Genomic DNA, 26,246 nt, shown 5'->3' with positions numbered 1-26,246 from the left:
AGTATTTCCAGATCATATATCATTACTGGAATTATCTATGCTCCTAACAAAGATTGTTATGCAGTATTGAGGCAAAAAAATCACAAGTACTCAAAGTCACTACCAGTGACTTATTTCCTACCTTTCCATCTATTGTTAGCTATACAAGTTGCCAATTACTGCCACATCAATTTAAGAGAAAGTGCAAGTATGAAATGAAGCCTATTTGTTATGGTACCAGTATTTAGATACCACCTAAAATACTCACTATATGTTAGGATATCATGTGCTTTTAAAAAATAGAATCCGACATTGCATACGAAAGCAAAAATGTTTGTGTCTAGATTTCTATAAATGTCCATGAAAGTCCATTTGCCTAGAGTAAGCATCCTGCCAGGGAGATAACTATTTAAGTTCCAATGTACCCAACACTTTATATTATCTCTATTCTTGGAAAAACCTGATCTGCTGTGTATGTCATTACAGAGGAAGAAACTAAGGCTCAGAGAGCTCAGAGAATAACTCATGCAAGGATATCAAGTGATAGCACTGGGATTCAAACCCACTCTGAAGCCACAGCCTGTGTCTTTTCCTGGGATCTAATTATGTCACCAAAGTGTGGGGGTTGGGAGGGAAATGAAGAAATAAGTATATAAAATATTAACTTGCCATTCAGTTCCTTTGCTAGAATTCACAAGAAATTAAATGAATCTACAGTTTCTGTTCCTTCTTCCCAAATAAATATTTTTGAAGTTGGCATCCACAGAGCTTTATTTTATCTGTACCCATAGCTAACATAGTTTTACACCAAGGATCAGGATAGTAGTTTGTCAGCAAGCAGAGGCAGCGAAGTCAGTATGTCTCAAATAAGTTCAGCATGTGTCCCTCATATCTGATCTGACTCACCCTTCCTGGCACATGCATGGCTCTCTTAAAGGCCTTTATCTTCTGGCTGCCATAAGCAGATGAGAACAAAGTAAGTTGGGTGAATTCACAAGGTTTTTGGATTGACCTTGATCAAGTGAGCATGACTGATTTTGCTTACGACACGTGGATGCTGTTTTGTTTTTTACTTTTTTTTTTTTTTTTTTTTTTTTTTGGAGATACACGGTCTTGCTTTGTTGCCCAGGCTGGCCTTGAGCTACTTTTAATTTAAGTAAATATTAGTTACCTTTCACCTATAACCACAATGCTTCTCCCCACTTCCCCTAAACCCAATATGTCAATAATAAACTTCTGTGTGCTCAAATAAAAGTTAAAAGTCTGACATTATTAATGGCATTTATTAACCTCTCTCAGAGTGGTAAGATAATATCAGCAGGCACTATAAGGCTATCACAGTTTACAGTAAATAGACCCTTTGCCCTCTCAATGCATTTGAGGAAAACTAAAGTTAATTCCGAGCATGGACTTGGCTCTATGGAAACAGGATACCTAGATGCAAACCTCCCTTCTGGCACACACTCTGTAACCTTGGGCAAATTACATTTGTGTCTCAGTTTCTTCATCTGTAGAATGCAAATAGCAGCATCTAACTCATAGGCTTGTAGTGTGAGTTGAAGTTTATATCAAAATATGCATGGTATATAATTAAGTGCTATGATGTTAGCCATTGATTTCAACTTAAATACAAAGAATAAATGACATGTTTTGCCTGTAAAATAGGTGCCTAAAATGGCGATTGGGCATACTGCATACTGGTATATAACTTGGATCGGTTTGTATTTCTCAATCAATAAAGTCAAGTTTCTAGCAGAGGAGGGTATTGAGTCAGAGCTAAAGCACTCCAGCTTGGACAAAGGGAAAGGGATACTTTGTTCCTTTTTGAGAGGGAATCATCTGGGCAAAGAGATTATAAAAGAAAAAGAGAGAACCTCATTCAGAGGGCTACCAGCTGTTCTTCCCAGTTTCTCAATTTTGAAGAGCACAGGCCATAAGAACCCCGGCTAGTGAAGGGTGCTTAAAGAGAATTAGACCCTTCTGATGACCAATCCAAAAGCTGGGAATCACTGAAGGTCTTTGGTGAGCAATTTGGCACAATTGGTGAATCGTTCTGGCTGCTGTAAATGAAACAGATATCAAGACGTTGAAGACAGTGGCAGAAGCTGCAGAAAACATGACAGCAGCCAAAGCCCAAAATAAGTCAGTCCCAGCATTTTGACAGTATATATAGAAAAAGGGAATGGCTGTTATCGGTTCTTTTATTAGGGGGAAAATACCAGTCTTAGCAACAACCTGATGAGAATGATTTAAAAAGAAACAAAAAAGTAAGGTAGTAGGCTTAAGACTATGGGAAAAATAATGCAACCACTAAGAGAGGCAAAAGATGGGGAAATGAACGATTGTCAGTTAAAAAAAAAAAAATCAATGCTTCTTGAGAAAATGGCTGATTTCAGCGTTTCAGGTCTGCAGCAGCAGAGTATGGACAAGATACACCTAGAATATCTTGTGCCAGAAAAGTAAGAAAGGTATTCGAGTTTACTGGGGCCATTTAAAAAGTAGGACAAACCAAGCACCAAAAAGGTTATTGACTGAAGTGACAGAAACAAATACATTAAGATTCATAAGTTCTTAATGACACTTAAAAAAGGAAAACTCACTGGTTCTCACTGGAGGTTGTTAAAGCACCAAATCATTACTCTGATAGTTGATAAAAGGAAAAAATTAAGACTTTTCCCTGTCTATCCTGCACATTGTGAATTTCAGGAGACCTAAATAATTTATGAGGGAAAGTTCTTTATAGACAGAATTCCAATTAATAAATGCAAGAAGAATGATGGATTCAGATCATCACCATTTTGCAACCCCTAATGAAAAGGATCTAGGCTATAACCATCTGTGATACTAAAATCATTAAGTAGAAGGCAGACAGCTAAGTGACACTACCTAAACTCACTAATCAATCTTTCTGTCTCAAAAAGAGAGATATCCAGACATTATGAGTCTCATGATGTGATGCAACAGATTTTACCCAGCACCATCAATGAAGGTTACTTGTCTTTGAACCTGAATCTAGTCAAACCTCTATATCTAACTGCCAGATCACAGGAAACAGAGAATAGAGGAACAAGCTAAACACCACCACAAGGAATCAGTCCAGACAGTAGGATATTCTACTGCACAAATGAACTACTCTCTTCTGCAAATTAATGGCATGAAAAAAGGGAGGGGAAGCTGTTATAAAATAAAATAGATTTAAAATCCTAACAACTAAATACAATATGTGAACCTTGTTTAGCTCCTATTTCTAACAATCATAAGTAAAAGACATCTTTGAGAACATTTGAATGTGGAAATTATATGTTTAAATTATTAATATTTTAGGTGTGAAAAAGGCAAAGTTTTGCTGTTGTTTTTAATGTCCTTATCAGGACTGTAAACTGAAAAATTTGTGAGTAAGACCACATGATGTATAGAATTTTGTTTTAAAATACACTAGCCCCTATAAAAGTGTATGAAGGAGGAAAATAAATGAAACAAGACTGGCAAAACGCTAATAACTGTTGAAGTATAGGTGTTCATTATACCATTCTCTCATAATCTCTGTTATACAATTTAAAAAATTAAAGGTTTTGTCAGGAACTCAGGTTGTGCATTACCTTGCTACTGATTTTTAGGAGGTGGCTAGGGCCCTCCCACAACGTACAACTTAGTCTTTCCCTCATTTGTCCCAAAGAAGTGCAAAGAGTCTTAACCAGTATGCATGCTGAATTCAACACAACTAGAAGTGACTGAACTGAGGAACCAAGGAACTCAGGTATATTAACCAAATGACAGTTTGATTTTTCCTAGTAAGAGATAGCCTACAACATAGTGAGACCCCCAGTCTCTAAAGGAAATAGGAAAAAAAAATTAGCCAGGCACGGTGGTGGGTGCCTGTATCCCAGCTACTCAGGAGGCTGAGGTGGGAAGGCCGCTTGAGCCCAGAAGGTCGAGGGTACAGTGAGCTGTGATCACACCACTGCACTTCAGCCTAGGTGACAGAGCAAAATCCAGTCTCTGAAAAAAAAAAAAAAAAAAAAAAACCCTAAAATGCACCTGGGTTATTGAGCAACACAACCCACAAAGAGCTTTGCTAATGTCAGTTGATGTCAGATTGTCCGGGTTTGTGGGAGCCTAGGGGCAGCATGGACAAGGACCACACATATTCCTAAATCAGATCTTGGTCAATATAGGAGCTGAAAATTCAACCAACTTATGTAATGCACAAAGCTGAGTCTTTATTAGTGGTAATGAATTTCTGTTAACTTGTCCCTGAAGTCACACAGCTCCAGTCTGGCGGTATGGCCCATGAGACACAAAGCTGAAAGTCTACAAAAAGATCCAAGCCACGATTTGTTTGCATTAGCATCACTGCCCAATCCAAGGTGGTTAACCAGACAATCCCAGATGCTAACAAGTCACCAACTAACCAGTCCGGCACATATTCTACTTGTATCTCTCTGTCTTTGAAACCCCTTGTGTTTTGGACTGTTATGTTTATGCCCCCTACAAAATTCTTATGTTGAAGCCCTAACCCCCAGTGCAACATTATTTGGAGATGAGGCCTTTGAGAATTATTTAGGGTTAGACTAAGTCATGATGGTGGGGCCCTCATGATGGGATTAGTGGCCTTATGAGAAAAGGTAGGCCTCTTTTCCTCTGCATATACCAAGGGAAGGCCATGCGAGGATATACGAGAAAGTGGTCATCTGCAGGCCAGGAAGAGAGCCCTCACCAAAAACCAAATCAGCCTACACATTGATCTCAGGCTTCCCAGCATCCCGAACTGCGGGAAAATAAATTTGTGTTGTTTAAGCCACAGTCTATGGTATTTTGTTATGACAGCCTGAGCTGCCTAAGATAAGTTCATATTTCACTTGTTTTTCTCCTTCTTTCAACCCCCTTCCTACTCCTCTGATAGGGAAGATTCCAAAATCACAAAGGTGGTTCCGAGGCAGAAGAAAGGGGAAATAAATAGTCAAATAAACAGTCAAAAAAGTATGAGTTTCCAACATTGGAAAAATTGACAATCAATCTTCCTTCAATAAAAACTGGTCATGCACTTTCGAAATGTGTTTGGAAAGTCCCAAAAAGAAGCAATACAGTATTAGAATCAAAGAAGGTTAATAAAGCACACATTATTTGAGGTAACCATATTCAGAGTAATCAAAAAATAAAACTAAATAGGTATATTGACAGGTATACAACATCATCCCAGGCAGCAAGAAACATGAGTATGAACGCAAATGAATACTATAGATCTATTTATACAGAAACCCTCAGCAATTCTTGTCGCAGATTGCCTGGCGGCCCTCATGTCTTCAGTATTCTGTGCCATGAAAAAGTAACCGTCAAGGATAATAGAAACACAATTTGACCTGCTTTTCCCTAGATTCCTTTAAAGTCTGTAACTCCGGTTCTTGTTTATTTCAACACCACATCCTGGGGACACATTTCCTCAATTACTTTGCAGGCAATCCTAAATGCCACATGTTAAGGTCACTTGTGGGCAATTCCTAAACTCTCTGGGTCACCAACTTTAAGAATGCCCCATCACTCCCAGAGAATCCTCAGAACATCTTCTGAGAAGGACCTGGGATGGACCATTTTCCACCTGAGATGGAAAATGCCTAGGAAAAGAGAGATGCGGCCTCGAGAAGCTGAAGACCTACATCACTTCAGACCCTTCCCTACCCAAAGGAGGGCGCATCAAAACAAGCGGTTATCCCTCGCTCTCAAGTTTACACACACTCATCTCTGAAAGAGCTAGAAGTCTCCCAGTAAGGGCTTGTTTTAAGGCAGACAAGACTGCATTTTAAAAAGTACAGCCTAACAAGGAAAGAAAGCTACATTGTGGCAGCTTCTCATTAAAGACCACTTAATAATAAATTTTTAAAAGATGAGTAGAACCCACCAAAGGTGCCGCCAAGCCCTGGTGAGCAGGGAAATCTGAGTAAGTCTGCTCTGTGTCCTGAGGCCTTGGCAGGGCCTCCTAGGTGGCTTCTTAAAGATCCCAGGAGACAATCAGCAGACCTTCCTGCCTCTCTTAAAAATACAAAACATGCCTGACCTGCTTGGGTCATTAGATGCACTTAGAACCCAATGAGGGACACTCCTTCACCAGGAAATCATATCTGAACACACCATCAGGAAGTCAATATTGAAGGTTCTTGGGGGCGTGCACCCTCCTGCTCAAGAGGGTGTCCGGGAGTATTAAGTGGTGGAGACATCGGAACCCAGAAGCTGGAAGCTCACCCAAAAGCTTCCGACTCCTGGGTCTCCCACTCGGCGGTGGAGGCCACCTAAACCAGTCCCGATGCCCAGAGCTTGCAACGGGACCTCCAAAACAAGCACACACGTTGCAGTCGCATGCGTCCCGCAAACTGGGATGCTGCTCGTGGGGCCTGAAGCTTGAGGTTGGGACAGGGCTGGCTGGCTGGCTGTTGGATGCTGGACACCTGCAGCTTCGCCTCAGAGACGAGGTAAACAGCTCTTCTTCCTCCGATGCCCGGCCCCACAGCCTGAATCCGGGGGCCCTGGGGTTAAGTCAGGGGCAGCTTGCGGGGGTGGGGGTGGGGGTGGGGGGCAGGGGAAACCGTCGCTCAAGGGGTGGCACCTCAAAACCCCGCCGTCCCGGGCCCCTCTTCAGCCGAGTCCGGCAGAAGGGCGTCCCTTCCGCCACCTCCCCAACTTCCAGACGCCCCCATCAGCGGCCCGGGGGTGGGCGCGGGCTCCACGTGCGCACCACCCGTGCCCAGTCAGCCAGGGCCGGGCCACTCACCCGGCCCCCAGCGGCGCTCCGCTTCCTCCGCAGCGTGAGCCCGCTCCGCAGCAGCGCTGGCAGGTCCCTCAGCCGTGGCCGCAGCGACGCCGGCGGCTGCTCGCGCTCGGGCTCCCGGGCGCTGGGGCTGCGGCGCAGGGCGCCGTCTGCGGCCACCACTGCCGCCGCGGCGGCTAGGGCCGGGCTCTCGCACGGCGGCTGCATCTTGACGGAACCCACTGCCATCCTCATGCCCTGACGGCGCTGCGGCGCCGGGGGCTCCTCTCTACCGCGCTCGCCTCCGCGCGCCGTCCGCGCCTTCGCCAGGAAGCGAGAGGGCGCGACTGCGGCTCGGGCGCGGGGCGCGCTGCCAGCCGCTGCCCATTGGCGCGCGCCGCGGCCCCCGCGAGGCTCAGCCCCGCGCACCTCCCCTCCCCTCCTCTCTCCTCCCCTCCCCGCCCAGGTGCGCCGGCCCCGCCCCGCCCCGCCCGGCCCTTTTGCCTGAGAACTCCGCCTGGGACCTGGCCCACTCGGATCTCCCACTCGGGACCCAGGAGGAAGAGGGCACCTTGGGCACCGGCTCATCCACAGGTGCGGAATTCCCATAATCTCCGCCAAGCCCGCTCTTCTGCCCTCTCCCCCTGTCCCCCTACCCCTTAGGCTGAAAAGTCCTGCTTTGCTTCACTTTTCCGAACAGCCAGGGATTGACTTGGACCTCAATCAAGTGTGCTGAAGAGTCCGCCCTCCCCGCACCTTTTGCACAGCCTGGCCCCTCATCGTAATCTTTACTCCTAGGAACTGTCTTGGCCAAGGAACTTCAAAATAGGCACGCTACAAGGCAAACACCATGAGGCAGAACTGCTTTGCGCCGACCCTTCTTGGCACACGCATCCTTAAAGGACGAAGGGAGACAACTTTTGTTGGTTATGATCGGTGTTGAGCAGAGTAGCTGCAAGTCTGGTGACCTGAAGGTGAATCTCTGTTAACATGTCAGAACCCGACCTTCCCTGAAAGCCCGCTGCTGTGATGAATGTGCTTGGTGAACTGTAAAGGCCTGCCGTGGTGTGAATCATTGTTTACACCCTTCCAAGAGGCAGGAATTCTGGATCATTGAGAGTGAAACTATTCCAGCAGTGCGTTAAACACCAGGGAGTGGGAATCTTCACATCCCAGCTCAATCTGTCTTCAACAAGGGCCAGTCAGGGTTTTGACTTCTCATCAGTGGGGCGCTGGGATCCCCATCTTTGTCTAAGACTTACAAAAGTTGAATAAGCTTATTCACATTTTTAAAAAATGACAAGAAAGAATCGTAGGAGGTCAGGGCCCAGAGTTGGTTTACCATTGTGCCCTCAGCCACTCACATGGTAGGTGCTTGGCAAATATATATAAAAACATGCCATGTAACAAAAAAGGAAGAACGAACTGTGACCTCTGCCCCTCAGGAAGGTAAGATTTAACCTAGGAGTAGATAAACATCCAGAAAAACAAAGATATTGCACTTTTACTCTTGCTAATTGCCAAGTAAGTGTAGGTAAGACTACTTCAGGCCACAGGAGAGAGAAATGCTTCTGGCCTGGGATGGGCAAAGCTAAATCCACGAAAGGAAGGAAGTTTAAACTGCACCTTAAGGGTGACTGGGGAAGATTCAACCAGGCAGAAGGGAGGATAAGTGTCCTTCAAGTAAGGAGGAAAGACATGAGGCCGGGCGCAGTGGCTCACGCCTGTAATCCCAGCACTTTGGGAGGCCAAGGTGGGTGGATCACAAGGTCAGGAGATCGAGACCATCCTGGCTAACATGGTGAAACCCTGTCTCTCCTAAATATACAAAAATTACCTGGGTGTGGTGGCGGGCGCCTCTAGTCCCAGCTACTCAGGAGGCTGAGGCAGGAGAATGGCGTGAACCCGGGAGGCGGAGCTTGCAGTGAGCTGAGATTGCACCACTGAACTCCAGCCTGGACAACACAGCGAGACTCAGTCTCAGAAAAAAAAAAGAAAGAGAGAAAGAGAGAAAGAAAGACATAAGAAAAACACCAAGGTGGTATCACACAGAACTCACTGGGCACTGAAAATATGTCATGCTAGTGAAGGGAAAGATGACATAATGAAGAAGTAACAGAAAATACCAGAATGGATGCTGGTAACACACTGCAGAAGGCCTTAAACCCTGTCACCTTAAGCTGTGTGTGTTAACTGGAAAGGACTTTATAATAGGGCTCCATAGTCCATTACAGTTTCCAAATACCTATCACATGCATTTATCCAAGGCTGAAATAGCACTTGTATGTTACCATGTCAGACTCTATCCGTTTTTACAGTGTTAAAATATTGCAGCTCCAGTTGGTAATTGGTCATTGTCTTGAGCCCCAGAGTGCCACTTACCCCCATACCTCCAACTTCCCCATGACTAAAGGGTGAACACCTGGCCCACTAGAAGTCCTCCAGGACATTCAGATTAGTGGGTGCTTGTGCCCTATCACCCCGATGACACCATTGAATCATACCATGAACCTACTCTACTCCAAAATAGAACACGTGTTCTGTCTCCTGGTCCAGGTTCCTGGTCTTCACGCCCCTTCACACAGTTGCTCAATGCAAAGCCAACATTCCATAGATTCTATGGGACAGACCAAGCATCTAAAGCTCAAGAAGGGCCTTTGGAGAACTGGTTTAGGTTGAGGTGATAAATGACAAATGCCATTTAGCCTCAGGATAAAAATAGGCAAACAACAGGGAATAGCAGGATGTGTACAAAGAAGAGCCGTGTCACCGTTTAACTCAAATCAAGCAACCTTTACACTCACTGTGCCCTGTCTGGAATGAGAGTCCTCTGCAATGCTGTCCAACAGAACTTTCTGCAATGATGTGCATTTTCTGTTATCTGTTTTGCAGCTACTAGCCACATGTAACTGCTGAGCACTTGAAACATGGCTAGGGTGACTGAGGAACTGAATTTTTAACTTTGTTTAATTTTAATTCATATAAATTTAGATAGCAGCATATGGCTAGTGGCTACCATATTGGATAGTGCAGTTCTAGAAATCCACATTTCTCTCAACGTCTTCAGTTTTTAAATTCAAATGTCACCATTTCAGTGAGGCCTTCCATGACCATGTGATTTTAAATTGCAGTCTTTTCTATACATTCCTGTCTTTATTCCCTTCCCAGCGCCCCACAGAGCTTACCACCATGCATATTCCATATATTTTACTTATTTACTTTGCCTATTGTCTGCCTCCCTATGACTAAAATGTATATGCCATAAGGACAGGGCTTCTTTCCTCCTTTGTTCAGTATCTAGAATACATGAGTTGAAAAATTGAATTATTTCATATATGAGAACTAAGTTTTTCAAACAGCTTAATCTGGATTTCTATACAAAATCTGATTTTGCAGTATGAAAGCTTATAAAAATGTAAATCATATAAAAATACATTAGAATGAATAAGATCTGCTGGTAGCACAATAGGGTGACTATAGTTAAAAATAATTTACTGTATATTTTTTAATAACTAAAGGAGTGGAATTGGAATGTTCCTAACACAAAGAAATGATCAATGCTTCAGGTGATGGATAGCCCAATGTCCCTGATTTGCTCATTACATATTCTATGCCTGTATCAAAATGTCACATGGACCCCATAAATATGTACAACTATGATTTACCCATAAGAATAATAATTTTTTTTTTTTTTTTTGAGATGAAATCTTGCTCTGTCGCCAGGCTGGAGTGCAGTGGCACGATCTTGGCTCACTGCAAACTCTGCCTCCTGGGTTCAAGCAATTCTCATGCCTCAGCCTCCCGAGTAGCTGGGATTATAGGCACGCACCACCACACCCAGCTCATTTTTGTATTTTTAGTAGAGATGGGGTCTCACCATATTGGCCAGAGTGGTCTTGATCTCCTGACCTCATCATCTGCCCACCTTGGCCTCCCAAAGTGCTAGGATTACAGGCGTGGGCCACTGCACCTGACCAAAAAAAAAATGTTTCAATGTAAATCATATTTGTGCCAAACCACACAAGTTAATGGGATCACTTGCCAGCCATTTGCAATTTTTCCTAGAGGATGGGGTACCAGAGTTGAATTTTACTTAAGAGAATGAGATCATCAAAGTCAAAGTGTGTGTAAAGACCCATGTGAGAAAACACAAATTTTAAGGGCTATTGGCAGGATAGGGAAATTGGAGAACAGGAAGATAGCTCTAACAATGAGCTAGCTACAAAGTGATGAGGGCCTGAATTCATTGTGGCAATGGAAACAGAAATGAGGGGTTAGATGTTAGACAGTACGAAAGAAGGCTCCTTGGGCATCAGAGCAGTAGAAAAATACTTCAGATGGTGTTGTGGACTGTATTGTCCAAAAATGGACAGTTCAGCATCTCCTATCTCCCAAGCTCTTCTGCAATGTGATCTTGCCACTCCCCCATAAAGAAATAGAGTTTCTTTCTCCATCCCTTTGAGTTTAAGCAGACTTTGTGATATAGGAGTTAAGAAGAAATCACTTAGGCAAATAGTGAGGGTATGGGAGTCCTTGGTAAGACTTTCCTTTATAATGAAAAGCAGTACCAAATCATTTTCCAACAAAGAGCAGCCTGTAAAGTCGAGCTGCAGATACAGACAAGCAAGCTGGGAGCTTGCCCGGGTGAATGCCAGCAGGAACTAGAGTCTAAACATGTTCAAGATGGTGGCTCCATCTTCCCTTTTCTCCTAGCCATGTGTACAGTGAGGAGCAGACAAGATGGCGCAGGCCAAAGGAAGAATTCATTTGCATAATAAGATTCACATGGGGTGACCAGTCTTCCCCACATGCTGTGTAAACATCACACCTGATTGAACCAATCTGTGAGCCGTAGGTAAATCAGACACTGCCAGCCTCAAGCCAAACTATCAAATCCGGCACATCCACCACCAGTCAGTCTTTCCTGCTGGGAAGACCACCCCCCACCCCCCTATAGAGAGAACAATTTTTCTTTCTCTTCTCTCCTGCTATTAAACCTCCACTCCTAAACCCCTCATGTGTGTTCGTGTCCTAAATTTTCCTGGCACAAGAGGATGAACCCCGGATATATACCCCAGACCGTGTAGCCGTTTCACTTATGAATGATTTGGCCAATAGAATAAATAAAGGTGACTTCACCTGTTCTGTAAATAGCCCTTGGTTGGCCTGGCAGCTTCCACTTCCTGCTGTCTTGGATTGCTTGGTCTTGGGATGTGCCTACTCAGAACCTAGCCTCCTTGCAGGGAGAAGCCCAAGCCACATGGAAGCCCTGTAGAGGTGATCTGTCAGCTGAGCTCCCAATAAACAACCAACAGGAATTCCTGCCAATTTGGGAGCTACTTTGAACACAGTCCAGCTGAGCCTTCAGATAACTTCTGTACTAGTCATGTCTGACAGCAACCATAGGTAAGGAGCTCAAGAAAGAACTACCTAGCTAAGCCCCATCAACCCACCAAACTGTGAGAGATGATAAAGTGTTTGAAGCCACTAAGTCTAGAGGTATTTGTTACATAACCATAGATGACCAGGACCCATGGCTCGAAAAATGTGAAGAACATACTCCGTTGTGGATGAAAAGGATGGAAATTCATATCCATTTTTGTGCGTGAATGAAGAAACTCTGGAAACTTTTTCAAGTCACTGGAATTGGGCATGTGGGGAAAGGAAAGGTGGGAGATTTTTCATGTACCCCTTTTTATATTTTTTTGTTTTTTAGAATATGGGAATATATTACCTATTTTTAAAAATAAAATTTTTTTAAATGGCTCCAGATTTAGAGAAGTCAAAGAGGTAGGGGAAACTGGTTTTGAGGGTTTCATTTTATATAGCAGTTATACCAACTAAAGGGTGCTCAGATGAAATTCCCACCAGCAAGAGAAGGAGGTGAGCTAGAACTGAAAAGAAAGGACTGGAGAGAGACAAGCAAGCTGGGAGTTTGCACGAGTCAATGCCAGCAGGACATAGGGTCTAGACATGTTCAAGATGGTGGCTCCATCTTCTCTTCCCTGCTAGCCATGTGTTCAAAATCACAATGGTAAACAGTGGAGCTAGACCAGGGTGCTCAAGGGATAGAGGAGAAGCGGGGACACTCTGTCCCTTGCTAAGCTTGAAGAACATGCTGCAGGTGACCTTCCATCCCCCATTGTATGGAATTTGGGGCACTGACTCTTATGGCTTCTCTCATTTAATTTTTGTGTTCTTGTTAGGAATGCCAAGGAAACCACCTGTGAGCTGGTCTTTCCCTTGTTCCATGCCCTGCCTACCTGTCTTCTGATAAATGTATAGAATGCACATCAGCTAATGAGTCTCCCAACACCACAGCTATTAGGACTTTGATGAGTCCTCTTTGGAATCCATCTCTTCCCAACGTCTCCCATTTTTAAATTTACCCCCATTCAAGATGTTGTGCACTGGTTTAACAGCTCTCAAAAACAGAAAACTTGCATATAATTTTGTCTCCCTATTCAACCCTGCCAACCCTCCAGCATGTAATCACCAAAATGGATTAAATATGAGCACAACCTTCCCAAGGGCTAAGCTGATTTTGAGGGTTTAGTTTTATATATATATAGCAGTTATACCAACTAAACTAAAGGGTGCCCAGGTGAAACTTCAACCAGCAAGAAGAGGAGGTGAGCTAGAACTGAAGAGAAAGGACTGGAGAGAGAGAGACGCCAGTGTTCAAAATCATGATGGTAAACAGTAGAGCTAGACCAGGGTGCTCAGGGAATAGGGAAGTAGCAGGGACACTGTCCTTGCTAAGCTTGAAGAACATGCTGCAGGTGACTTTCCATCTCCAGTTGTTTGGAATTTCAGGCAGTGACTCTTGTGGCTTCTCTCATTTAATTTTTGTGGTTTCTCTCATTTAATTTTAAGAGAGCAAACAGCAGATCCTTATAGGAGAAACCCAAGTCTTCCCGTGCTGCCTCTGCTGAGAATGCCAGACAGAACAGTTTGAGTACTTGATACTAACTCTATTTTTATGTTTTCTTATGGAATGAATATGCAATTGAGAGAAATGTAGCAAAATAAGGAAACATGTTTCCAACCTAAAAATGTTAAGCCTTATTCATTTTATTTCTGTTTTCAAGAATCATAAATGTAACTATCTGCTATCAGACTGCTCATGACAAACCTGTGTGACACTGTGCTATTATTTTTGTAGTACATCACGCACTATGCATCATGCAAATATCCCCCTTGGGGATGATAAACCTTCTTTATATTATTTGCATTGGTGGCCCCAGCCAGAGGCAGTGGCTGACAGGCATGGGTGCCAGATGGGGGTTCCTCCCTATAAGTTCATCTTCTACTCATTCACTAATAATCTTTAAAAAAAAAAGTATGTCTGTTCATGCCATTTCATATGCTATATACTACTACCATCCTGGAAATTTCTTTTACAAAGTCGATTATGCAAATTCACCAGGCCCTTTAGTAGATTTTGAAAAAAAAAAAAAAAAATCTGTATGGTTGAATGCCCAAGAAGACAGAGGAAAAGGGTGATAAGAGAACTACCTTAGCCAGCAGACAGCAAGAAGGCCAAGACAATCCTGTCCCTTCTGTGCTTGTGGAAATCTACTCATCTTTACACAGATCAAACAGTATCTCCTCCCAGAAGCCCTCTCTGTTCTTTCCATTTGGGTTTAATCCTTCCGTGGTAAACCTGTGTTTACATAAAATTATGATTCCATGTTTACCACCTGTGTTATCATAGTCTATCTCTGCATTTGGATTAAGTCAGATTTGCCCATTTCACCAATGCAGGATTATAAACCCTTTGAGGGCAGAAATTATTCTTTTTTGTATTTTCCTCTAGCATCTAATACAGTGGCTACCATATAGTAGATTATAAGCAAATAAATGCATGCATGAATGAATGCTGGGTGGATGAACAAATAAATGAACAAAATCATGACTAGCTCAACACTGCAATCCTAAGTTAAGGAAAGCAAGACAGAGGTCTCAGCAGATGCAGAGTCTCTGAGGTTGTAGGAAAGTACATTATCCCATGGGTGATGGGAGGCTATAAATGGACACCAGATGGTGGCATGTTCAGATCAGCAGGGAAGGAAGATGATTTTAGCATCAATATGTAAAGTGCTTTAGAAGAGGGAGACACTGAAAGCTGGGCAGCCTGCAAAGCAGGTTACAGGATCCCAGGCATGAAGTATTAAAATGGTCATCCATAAGATCAAGTTCATGGAAGCTTCTTCTGTGCTTTCTTTTGCTATTTGTGTCAGTGCATTCTGTGTACAGAATTTCTATGCTAATTAAATGAAGTGGTGGTTGTAACACTGGTTTGCAAACTTTAAAGCTCTGCACAGATAGCACTGGCTTTCTTATAGGATTGAAAGAGAAGGGGCAAATGAAATGATGCCCTGGATAAATCAGGGCCTGGACCAGGAAAATAGGAGAGAAGACAGTGGAAAAGGAAACAAGGATTCAAAGTCATGCCCACACAGAAATTAGAAACCTTTAAGAATATGCTTCTCCTCTGTCCGTGAATGTTAAGCATTTGTAGCATTGATCCAAGCTAAATACAGAATGAGCTGTGAGCAAACCTGTCTTAGAGGGTACTGGCAACATTACATGAGCTCAGATTGGCTTTTGAAGATCTTGATCAGAAGATATAAATCTGGGCCGAAGTACACCGAGAGCAGCAGAAGGTGTCCCAAGTTCTTAAACATAAAGAAGCCTTTAGCTTAGAGAAGATGACAGCACTCAAGGAATGACAAGGGAGTTGTTTTCAAATATTTTGAATATGTTGAAAAAGAATTGGACTCATTCTATGCAGAGTTAAGACCAAAGTGGGAAACTATAGAGAAAAAAGTTTCTTCTCAGCATAATAAGGGTTTTTCTGTCCATTTAAAGTCCTTTTTGAACCTGGAGTGGTCCCCGTCCTTGCAAAATGGGAAGCTTAAGCAGGATTTGATGGGATTTTGTTTCATCAGATGAAGGATTGGACTAAATGACCTGTAATGTCCTTTCTAATCAAAGATTCAGTTATTTCACTGGCCCTAGTACATACTGAAGTGGCTATAGGGCAGGGATTCTCAGACAGTGAGAATCCTTTCAGGGGTTTCCCAAGGGTCCTAATAATACTAAAATGTTACTTTCCCCCTTTTCTCTCATTCTCTCGTAAGTATACATTGGTGTTTTCCAGAGGCTAAAGACGTTGGATGTGGCAAAAGATAGAGTGTAGGACCGGATACAAGAATCTAGCTGCTTCTCTTAAGCCAGACATTTAAAGAAATTAGCAAAAATGTAAAACAATGCCAGCCCTCTCACTAAATTTTGTTTTGTTTTGGAAAACAGTTATTTTTCATAAAACATATTTATAATAACACATAATCAGTTTTTTTATTAAATAACTATTTTGAAGAAATGTCTCAGTTTTAAACTTTAATATGATAAGCATTCATAGATACAGCTGTAACCCATGTAGATAAAAGGTCTTTGGGGTTCTATATAATTTAAGAGTGTACAGGGGTCTTGAGACCAAAAAATTTGAGAACTGCTATTACAGGGCATGGTTAAAAAAATTATCTCTGATACTAGGAAAGGAGGGAGATCTGAACAGGCTGAAAAGCTTTCTGCCTTCCCCACTTCCCAGCTACCTTCATGGAGCTAATATCACTTTTATCCTGACACAGAACTAGTGACTTCCTCAAAGGTGGGTACTCTGCAGACCTAGAGTGGTAAAATAGAACACTCATGCTCTGGCATCAGATAGGCCTAGGTTCAAAACCAGGTCTTTCCACCTTCTAGGTATGTGCCCTCAAGTTACTTGGTCTGAGCTTCTACCTTCTGTTCTAACACCTGTACAACCAGGTTGTTAAGAAGATTAGACAAAATATGTGCAAAGACTCTAATCAGTAAGGTGGCTTGTAAACTATAGCCAGTGCTCTTTTTGGCATCATGTTGTCTCCATATTGGTGGTGCTGTAGTTATTTAATTCCCCGTGAGTCCCAGGGAGGCCGCATAACCTGATGAATGAACCATGGTCCAGATATGATTTTCATCAACTTTCCTTTGCCACATGGGAGTTTCCCCACTCTAGGCAAACTCCAAATCTTCTGATGGGTTATTCTTGAAGCACCTTGTTTACTGCCAATCATCAAAGTATAACTTTTTCATCCTTTATAGTCTAAATACACTTGTAGGGAAGTCGAACAGACATTGAACATAGAGTTGAAAACCCTGAATCGAGTCTTACATTTATGATTTATTAGCTCTGTGACTTTAGCCAAACAATTCACCTCTCCGAGCCTATTTCCTTAACTGTAAAATAGAGATAATAAAATCCAACCTTCAGGTGGTTCTGAAGGCTACACGATGCCTATGAATGCCTATGATAGTTAACCCTGTTAACCCTCAGAATATGCATAAGTGTCAGTGGCTATTAATAAATCTCACCTCTTCTATGTTCAGAAGTGGTGGAAATGAAAAAAAGAATCCACAATGAATATTTAATCAAAATTATCTGCAAACACACATACATACACATTTATTGGATAGTCATATGAAATTTGCATATGTTTTTACAAGCACACAAACTCTGTGAATGGTTTTGGTCAATCTCCCAAATTTGTTTTCCTGTTCTTCAGCTTCATATCAAGCCCAATGAAGTGAAACACTAAAGCTTATGTAAATGCTTTGTTTATAAATAAACCTACTTGAAAGAGGTAATATTGGTAAGAAGAGCAATGAATATCTTTTTGAAAATTTAAATGTGACACTCTTCTGATTCTGTCTCTACAACCGCGTCCCTAGAGAGGGAGAGTTAAAGGAAGAGACACTTGAAGGGGTAATAATTCCTAATTGCTATTAACAGAGCTGAATCTGTTATCTTCAGGTGCTCTATTATGTCCATTCATTCAGAAATGGGAAAAGCTAGCTGGGCACGGTGGCTCACACCTATGAGTGGCTCCCAGAACTTTGGAAGGCCTAGGTGGGCGGATTATTGAGGTCAGGAGTTTGAGATCAGCCTAGCCAACACGGTGAAACCCTCTCTCTACTAAAAATACAAAAATTAGCCAGGTGTGCTGGCATGCACTTGTAGTCCCAGTTACTCAGGAGGCTGAGGTGGGAGAATCATTTGAGCTTGGGAGGCAGAGGCTGCAGTGAGCCAAGATCATATCACTGCACTCCAGCCTGGGCAACAGAGTGAGACTCTGTCTCGGAAAAAAAAAAAAAAAATGGGAAAAGATGTTAGTCATAAAGTTTCTGTTTATTTCAGGTGAAATGTCAAAACCTTCATGGTTAAGACTGAGAGAGTTTGACTCAGTTCTCCAGTCCATTCAGAGAGAGCTAGTCCCCTGGGGTATCTGCATATTTGTTATCTTTGACTCCTCTTTGGCTGTAAACTTCTTGGGGACTGGTGTTATCCTTTCTGAATATTACTTTATAGAATAGTTTTCTGCATAGTGGGCATTACATGGATCTGTAATTATATGATTCCAGATAAAAACTGATAGTTTAACTTTTCTAATATGTAGATTGTAACATTCTTTCAGATACTTTGTATAATGGCAAAAATAGAATTTTGTACTTGCTTAAACAGGAGACTCGGGACTTAGTGTTTGTAAAGTTTTAATAGTTTTTCTCAGGGTATATGCACAAGATACATTTTTAGGTCTCTATAGTGTAGACATTAGAATAGAACATGAAATAAATTCAAGATAGAATTTGCAATCATAGAAAAGGCTTGGAAACGTTGTTGTTTTATCTTATTTCCCTTCTTTGTTACCATATTTCCTTACAGTTTCTAATTATAAATGAGCAGCGCTATTGTATGGTGGTCTCTGGAGCCATACTGGCTGGATTCAAATCCTCCTTCTGCCTTTGACCAGTCATGAGATGTTTAATGGGCCACATCTTTGGAATCAGTTCTCTCATTTGTAAAATTGGAATGATTTTAGGAGATGCCTCACAGAATCATTGTGGGAATAAATGGGTCATTATTTGTCAAGCATTTAGAATGGAGCTGGCACAGTCAGTATAAGTGTGTTAGAGATTATCTTCATCCTTCTTTTCAGTCTGGAGTCCATAGGCTTTACAGGCTCTGGGAGCCTCCTTACATGAAAAATGCCTGTGTACTTTTCTGGTGAAAATATACAAGCTTCATCAGACTTTCAAAGTAAGCAGTCTAATAAGGAAATCTTCTAAGACCTACAGTACTTGGGGCAAAGCCTAACTTCCTAAATGTGAGCGTGTATAGACAGACCAAAAACAAGACAGATGTAAGCTGCCTCATTTACGCTACGAGGCGTTTATTGTGAAATGGACATTCCCTACCACTGGTAGAAATGGACATTCCCTACCACCACCAAAAGACACAAACCTGAAAATGAGCAAAGGTCACATTCCATACCAGTGTTTGTGAGGTGGACCAATATCTTCTGGCAAGGGGATTTTGGGAGGGATTAGAGGCAGTCATTTTGGGAAAGGACAATTCTAATGGAATTCCAACACATCTGTTTATGCTCAAATCTTAAAAATACCCTGAAGAAGAAACAATCAGCACAGGATCAGATGCCAGAGGTAAAATGGGAGGGGAGAAAATACCCAAATAAAACATTTGTAGGAGAAAACTTTATTTTTTGTTTGAATTTTGCATTTGTCTTTCTAAGGCAGCACAGATCCTCCATGAGAAGAAAAACAGATGGGATGGCAGCATTTTGTGGCTGTCTTCTGGAGCATTTACTAGAGAATTCACGGCTCCTTATAGTTACTGACGGGTATGCATTTGGATGAATTTTCTGCCATGACAACAGGTAATCCTCATAAAATTTCAGTCCCTAACAAGAGGGCAGAGATGTTGCTTTTCTAGCCTTTCTGCCTTTGAGTTTGCATATTAATAGCCTTGAATAGCTACTCAGGGTCCTAAATAATTGAAACTGCCTTGCTTGAAATCTACTTTATGATTGTTGCTTTAAAAATGACTAATTCTTGGTGGGGCACAGTGGTTCATGCCTGTAATCCCAGCACTCTGGGAGGCCGAAGTAGTAGATCACCTGAGGTCAGGAGTTCAAGACCAACCTGGCCAACATGGTGAAACCCCATCTCTACTAAAAAAAAAATACAAAAATTAGCCAGGCATGGTGACGGGTGCCTGTACGCCCAGCTACTCGGGAGGCTGAAGCAGGTGAATCCCTTGAACCCAGGAGGTGAAGGTTGCAGTGAGCCAAGATCACGCCACTGTACTCCAGCCTGGGCAACAGAGCGAGACTCCATCTCAAAAAAAAAAAAAAGAAAAAGAAAAAAAAGAAAGAGAGAAAGAAAATAAAAAGAAAAAGAAAGATTAATTATTTATTTTCCCTGGACAATTTTGACAGCTTCCTGCTATGGGTCTTATGTGCTTGAAAATCTCACTGTTGGTCCGCAATAGATACCTACAGAATCAAACTAAATATGATGCCGATTTTGCCTTATGGAAGATATCAATATTTAATGTTCTTTTTTTTTTCTTTCTGGTTTAATCATCGATCATGCCTTGTAATCAAATAACCAATATTTATAGAACATCAGGAAACAGGAGGCAGAGTTACCTGGAATATTAAGAACTAAGATCAGGACAACTTGGAAGTATAACAGTGACAGGCTATGAAACAACCTAGGCTACAAAATAGTCAAAACAGGAATGGAAAGGTAAGGCAGAGCTGAGACCTACTGAAGCAAAATCCCAGAAGATGATGATATGGGACAGAGGAGATGAAAGAAAGGATTCAGGTGAAGGTGATACTCGCTCTTCACAAGCTGTCCAATGCAGTCCTGGTGTTCAGTGCTTTTGTCAAGAATAATAACATCATATCAAATCCTCAGTGTCAACAGACTCATTTGACATCATTAAAATCAAACAAAAACAAACAAGTACTTTTAAATTTTGGAAAACAAACTCTGGAAAACTGAACAAGGAATTTTGTGCTTCACCATTCACTGCTGACTCCTTTTGCATCAGGTCCAAACTAATACCCCAACAGAATGATAGGTGAAATTATCCTACTGAACATGTTTCAAAGACAGACAGGATTAAGACCCTTATCTTTTCACAGAATGGCCTACTTCAAAGGAAGGCCATTCAAATGTAATAGCTGGATTTACATGGGTTAGTAGATTTACCCGGGGCCTATTTGAAATCTTCCCTCCATATAATATTTTAATCAATGTGTAGGCTTTTCTGAATTATTAGAGTGAGAATAACAGAGTAACATGCACTTTTATTTCCTTTTTACTGGCAAATGAGCAGAAGGCAAATAGATTGCCTGAGATACACAGAGTGAGTCTGCCACAGTCCTTTAATTGTGGTTCTGGCTTTTATCCCTATGGTGAAGGCCATGCAGCGCTAACTGCTGATTAAAAACTAAGATGGTGGAGCCCTGAACCTTTCCTGTAAATCCCCTAAGCTGGCAATACTTCTTAGGATTTACACACTAATATAAGAGATTCACAAAAGACACAACAGAGACAGCTTCTGTGATAAAACCTTTCCAGAAGAGGCAAAGATGAGTGATCTTCCTGGCAAAACCTCTGAGGAGGTTAAATGCATGGTCAGGTTAGGTTTCACTAATGCACTTCTCTGGAAGTTTCACCCAGAGCTGTCCTCATTCCAAAACTCCAGGGCTTGGGTGTAAACAGTTTGCAGAGGGTTAAGGTAGCCCAGAATGCTAAAAGTTACCTAACTTGGAGCGTCCATAGCATTGTTCTGAATGGTCTCTGAGAAGACCTAAACCTTCTGACACTCACTATGTCAAACTCAAAGGAGAACAGGTTGAGGGGCAGTGATGCTTAGCCAGAGCTTTACTGCACACATAGGACTGCTTGTATCACTCCTAAGAAGTGTTGTCTATCACAGTCCAGTGACAGAGTCAATCCCTGGACAAACCAAACTTCACAAAAGTTATTACAGCAGCTCCATAAGGAAATATATGGCTCAGCCACAAGACAACATATTAAAATCATACAACACTGATGCAAACACATTTACCCAAAATATAGATATGATGCAAGAGTATGAGCTAATGGAAGTCAACAGGCATTGAAGGGATTAGGCTTTCATGTTTATAGAAGAAAAAATGCAGAGTGGTGGATTTGAGGCAAAGATATTTACATGAACAGGACTGTCAGAGCACCCTTCCCTGTAGGTAGAGGCTACAAGAGTTCACCAGAGGATAGACTACTTACTGTAGAAAGAACACAGTACAGTGTATCAACTCATTATAAGTAGAAACAGCAGGAGCAAGAGCTGCATCCTTTTTCTTCCTTTCTATTTTTTATATTTTTTAAAATTATTTTTAGGCAGGGTCTCGCTCTGTCGCCTAGGCTGGAATGCAGTGACACAGTCATGGCTCACTATAACCCTATAACCTCTGCACCCTACCCCTGACCCCTGGGCTCAAGCAAACCTCCTACCACTGCCTCCCGAATAGCTGGGACCACTGGCGTGCTATTTTTTTGTATTTTTAGTAGAGATGGGGTTTTGCCGTGCTGCCCAGGCTGCTCTCAAACTCCTGAGCTCAAGTGATCCACCCTCCTCGGCCTCCCAAAGTGCTGGGATTACAGGCATGAGCCACTGCACCCAGCCAAGAACAGCATCTTTAAAATGGAAGTTCGTGTACATATATTGGCAGCCAGAAAGCAGGTTTCTTAGTTCTAGTTTCTCCAGCCTTTTCACACCCTGAAATAAGAATTTCAGAGCTAGTAGTTTACTTGGGAGGTGCTCCTAAGAACACCAATAGAAGAGTGGACAACTTCAACATGATTAGAGAGGGAAGCCAATAAAAGGTTCATTATTAAGAAAGCTACAACTTGGGTAAATGAAGCTTAACCCTGCTAGAGAACACTGGAAGCCATTGTAGGTTTATCAGAGCTACCCCATTTGAGGGTGGGGGGAAGCTGAGGTGTTTATATTCCACGCCCATCTGTCATTGGGCATCAATTCTCTGGCACATCCAGCCTGCTCTGAGCACTGGTAGAGCAGGTTTCAGCCACCAGAAAAAATCCTTCCACATGCAGAGATGTGATGCTGGCAGTTTAAAGTCTAGCTGGGGTATGCTACAGAGATGGGGCCCCAAAAGGATATGGACAGGACACTGACGGGATCTACCACACAGGTCTTCCTCAGAAAATCCACTAGGTATCAGGCTAGGAGTCAGAGTTGAGGCAGGGAGAAACATGCTCTTTCTGCAAAGTATATTTTTCTCCCATTTACTTCTGGCAGATACCCACTTCCAATTTTCTGAATTTGCATGACTGAAAACAGGCTGAGGTCCAAAGGAAGAAAGGTGTAATTGTTTGTGGACAGCAGAATATGCCACGCCACAATATGCCCCTTGGGTATAAGGATTATTTTAAGCTAAAGACACTTCAAAAACCAGCGAGTACAAGAAGGGCTCTCTGGCCCTCCCCTTTTTCTTCCTGAAAGCAGAAGATAAAACTCCCACATGAAAACTGTCCTCCCTATACCAGAAGGAAAGTAACATTCTTATCCTCAAGGACCGGAAGTTAAAACTGAGAGAAATCGGCAAACAAACCTTTTTAAACTAGTTGTTATCTTCCTAGCCATTTCTCTATGATTAACTACCCTCTTCTCAGCCCCTTTGTCTTATCACCTTTTTATAATTTACTAGTCTTTGTCCAATTCAGTATATAAGCATTCAATTCTAACTGCTTTTGGGGGGTCATTTCCTTATGAGCGTTCCTCTTTCATAAAACATAAATTTTTTATATTATAAATAAAATGTTTTTCTTTTGTTATTCTGTCTTTTGCTATGGGGGTACAGCTGAGAGCTTGGAGGGGTAGAAAGAAAAGGATTTTTTTCCTTCCCTATATAACAAAATATTACAGATGGGGTGACTTAAGCAACAGAAATTTATTTTCTCATAGTTCTGGATGCTAAAAGTACAGTTAAGGTGTCAGCAGGTTTGATTTCTCCAGAAGTCACTCTCCTTGGCTTGTCAATGACCACCTTCTCACCATCTCCTCACATGACCCTTACCCTGGTGTTCCTATGTATGTCCAAATTTCCTCTTCTTATATAGACAGCTATCAGATTGGATTGGGGCCCACCCATACGACCTCATTTAACCTTAATTACCTCTTTAAAGACCCCATTTCCAAATACAGTCACATTCAGAGGCACTGGGGGTTAGGAGTTCAATATACCAATTTGGGAGGGATACAATTCAGTCCATAACAGAGAGCAATTAGCACATTCATTCATGCATTTAGATTTAGATTCATGCATATTTAGATTCATGCATATTTCTGTGATGAAAGAAAAAATATGTATTAACTAGGTTCAAATAAACAATTAGCGTTGACAGTAAAAATACATACAGAACTGTAGCTGTTGTCTTAAGTTGAAAGAAACCTTTTATGAGTTCCTGAAGACCCCAATCCATGATGTGAGGATCATCTGTAATAAGACCCACTGGTGTTTGGTGACTCTTGGTCCTACTCTATTAAATCTCATGTACGATTTGTGAAAGTTCAATAACAGCAAGAACTAACCTCTACTGAGTGCCTCTTATGCATCAGGTGCTGTGCTAAGCAATCCACATCGATTAAGTGATTCTTTTACTTGGGTATTAAATAATTAATACTTAACAGATGAGAAAACTGAGTTTTGCAGAGGCAAAGTAACTGAATGTTTAGGTCTTTTTTTTTTTTCATGATCTGTGGTTTTCTTTTTAATTATCTTTAGTCTTGCGATCACACATAATTTAAAATTTGTGTATATCTCTGCTACTTTAATCCTTTTAAGTTGGCAAAAGCACCATTCCCAATCACAAATACACAGTTCTACAGTTTTATGTTTCTGAATGGCTGTTTAAAGACAATCCTAAATTATAACTTAGTTTGACTTAGATTGTAAAGAATTCAAGAGTGAAGTTTAACTTGCTACTATTTTAAAAGCATGTGACCTTATAGATTTGTAAGATGTGAGAAGTGTTGAATAATCTTTAATATTACACATAAACCATACTAAAATGCTTTTCAATAAGTAAAAGGAACCATTTTAAATACAGGGAATTATAATTAGATTGGCATCGTTAAGGCCAAAACTCTAGACATTGCTACCTTATTTATCTTCAACCCTTGCCTTTAAGAGGCAAATGAACACAAAACACAGGTGAATCTTGCTTGGTTCTGAGACAGTGAAGGAATTTCCCCAGTATTTAAATATATTCACATAAGCAGCTATATAAATCTAAATACAAAACCAATCTCCAGTAAGTTTTAAGATGGCACTCACCATCTTTGTGAAAAGTTGAACATTACTAACAAAGTCTAATCATATCTTTAGAAGGGGTAAACAGTGATAGCATTTACCGAATTGTAATTACTATTAAAATTCAAAAACTGAACATATTCATTTAACCACAAGCCAGTCTTAGTTTTAAATCAGGACTGCCCAACAAAATATTCTGTCAGTCATTCATGATCTGAATTCTGCTGTATGAGATCTATTAAAGTATGGTACACATAAAAAAGTCATGAGACATTTGTTTTGTAATAAATAAGGCAGTGGCCAATTATTACTCATTAGTAGCTTTCTTGAGATAAGCTATCAAGTCTGCCCTTTCTTCCTTCTTCTTAATGCTGACAAAGATCATTTTTGTTCCAGGGATGTACTTCTTGGGATTCTCCAAATATTCCATCAGTGTATCCTCTCCCCAGGTGATGCCTTTGTTCTTATTGGCGGCTGTGTAAGAGTATCCAGGGGCCTGACCTGTCTTCCGCCCGAAGAGACCATGGAGATTTGGCCCAGTCTTGTGCTTGCCTCCCTTTTCAACAGTGTGGCACTGGGAACACTTCATAATAAAATTATTCTTGCCTTTCTCAACATCACCCATATTTAATTCTGTCCCTAGTTAGGGCTCCACCGCACCTCAAGCCGTTACTCGCCCGGCTCGGTCTGACCACAGTCCAGGGTCGTCACTCCCGGCCCTCCCACCCAGCGCGGGCTCCACTCAGAGGCTCCCCGGGTGGGTCTGGGTCGCTTGCGAGTGCGCACCGCCCACAGCTCTGCCTCTAACCAGGTGCGGCTGGCATGTTTAGGTCTTTATTAAAGCAAATGAACTTGTCTCCTATCTCACAATAATACAAACACAAGCTTTACGAATACTGCATTTTTATCATTATTATTATTATTATTATACTTTAAGTTCTAGGGTACATGTGCACAATGTGCAGGTTTGTTACATATGTATACTTGTGCCTTGTTGGTGTGCTGCACCCATCAACTCGTCAGCACCCATCAATTCGTCATTTATATCAGGTATACCTCCCAGTGAAATCCCTCCCCCACCCCCATCATAGGCCCTGGTGTGTGATGTTCCCCTTCCGGAGTCCAAGTGATCTCATTGTTCAGTTCCCACCTATGAGTGAGAACATGCAGTGTTTCGTTTTCTGTTCTTGTGATAGTTTGCTAAGAAAGATGGTTTCCAGCTGCATCCATGTCCCTACAAAGGATGCAAACTCATCCTTTTTTATGGCTGCATAGTATTCCATGGTGTATAT

The 26,246-nt window shown here is 41.9% G+C and overlaps 2 protein-coding genes across 2 annotated transcripts in view; both read right to left on the bottom strand.

Moving 5' to 3' along the window:
• RAPGEF5 (Rap guanine nucleotide exchange factor 5) overlaps window positions 1-6,973 on the bottom strand; it is a 236,100-nt gene extending 229,127 nt beyond the window's left edge. Inside the window, exon 1 of the mRNA XM_023216015.2 lies at window positions 6,743-6,973. Within this exon, the coding sequence (XP_023071783.2) occupies window positions 6,743-6,973 (231 nt within the window). The remainder of the gene's footprint in view (window positions 1-6,742) is intronic.
• A 17,413-nt stretch (window positions 6,974-24,386) lies between these two features.
• LOC111545049 (cytochrome c-like) lies at window positions 24,387-25,583 on the bottom strand. The gene has a single exon (XM_023215962.1). It carries the CDS (start codon window positions 25,577-25,579, stop codon window positions 25,262-25,264), a length of 318 nt encoding a protein of 105 aa, XP_023071730.1. The 5' UTR covers window positions 25,580-25,583; the 3' UTR covers window positions 24,387-25,261.
• Window positions 25,584-26,246: the final 663 nt, after the last annotated feature.

Source organism: Piliocolobus tephrosceles, chromosome 8 (genome assembly GCF_002776525.5).
Source record: "Piliocolobus tephrosceles isolate RC106 chromosome 8, ASM277652v3, whole genome shotgun sequence".
Classification (NCBI taxonomy): Eukaryota; Metazoa; Chordata; class Mammalia; order Primates; family Cercopithecidae; genus Piliocolobus; species Piliocolobus tephrosceles.
The sequence above is the reverse complement of the archived record's forward strand: the minus strand, read 5'-3'. Positions and strand labels throughout refer to the sequence as shown.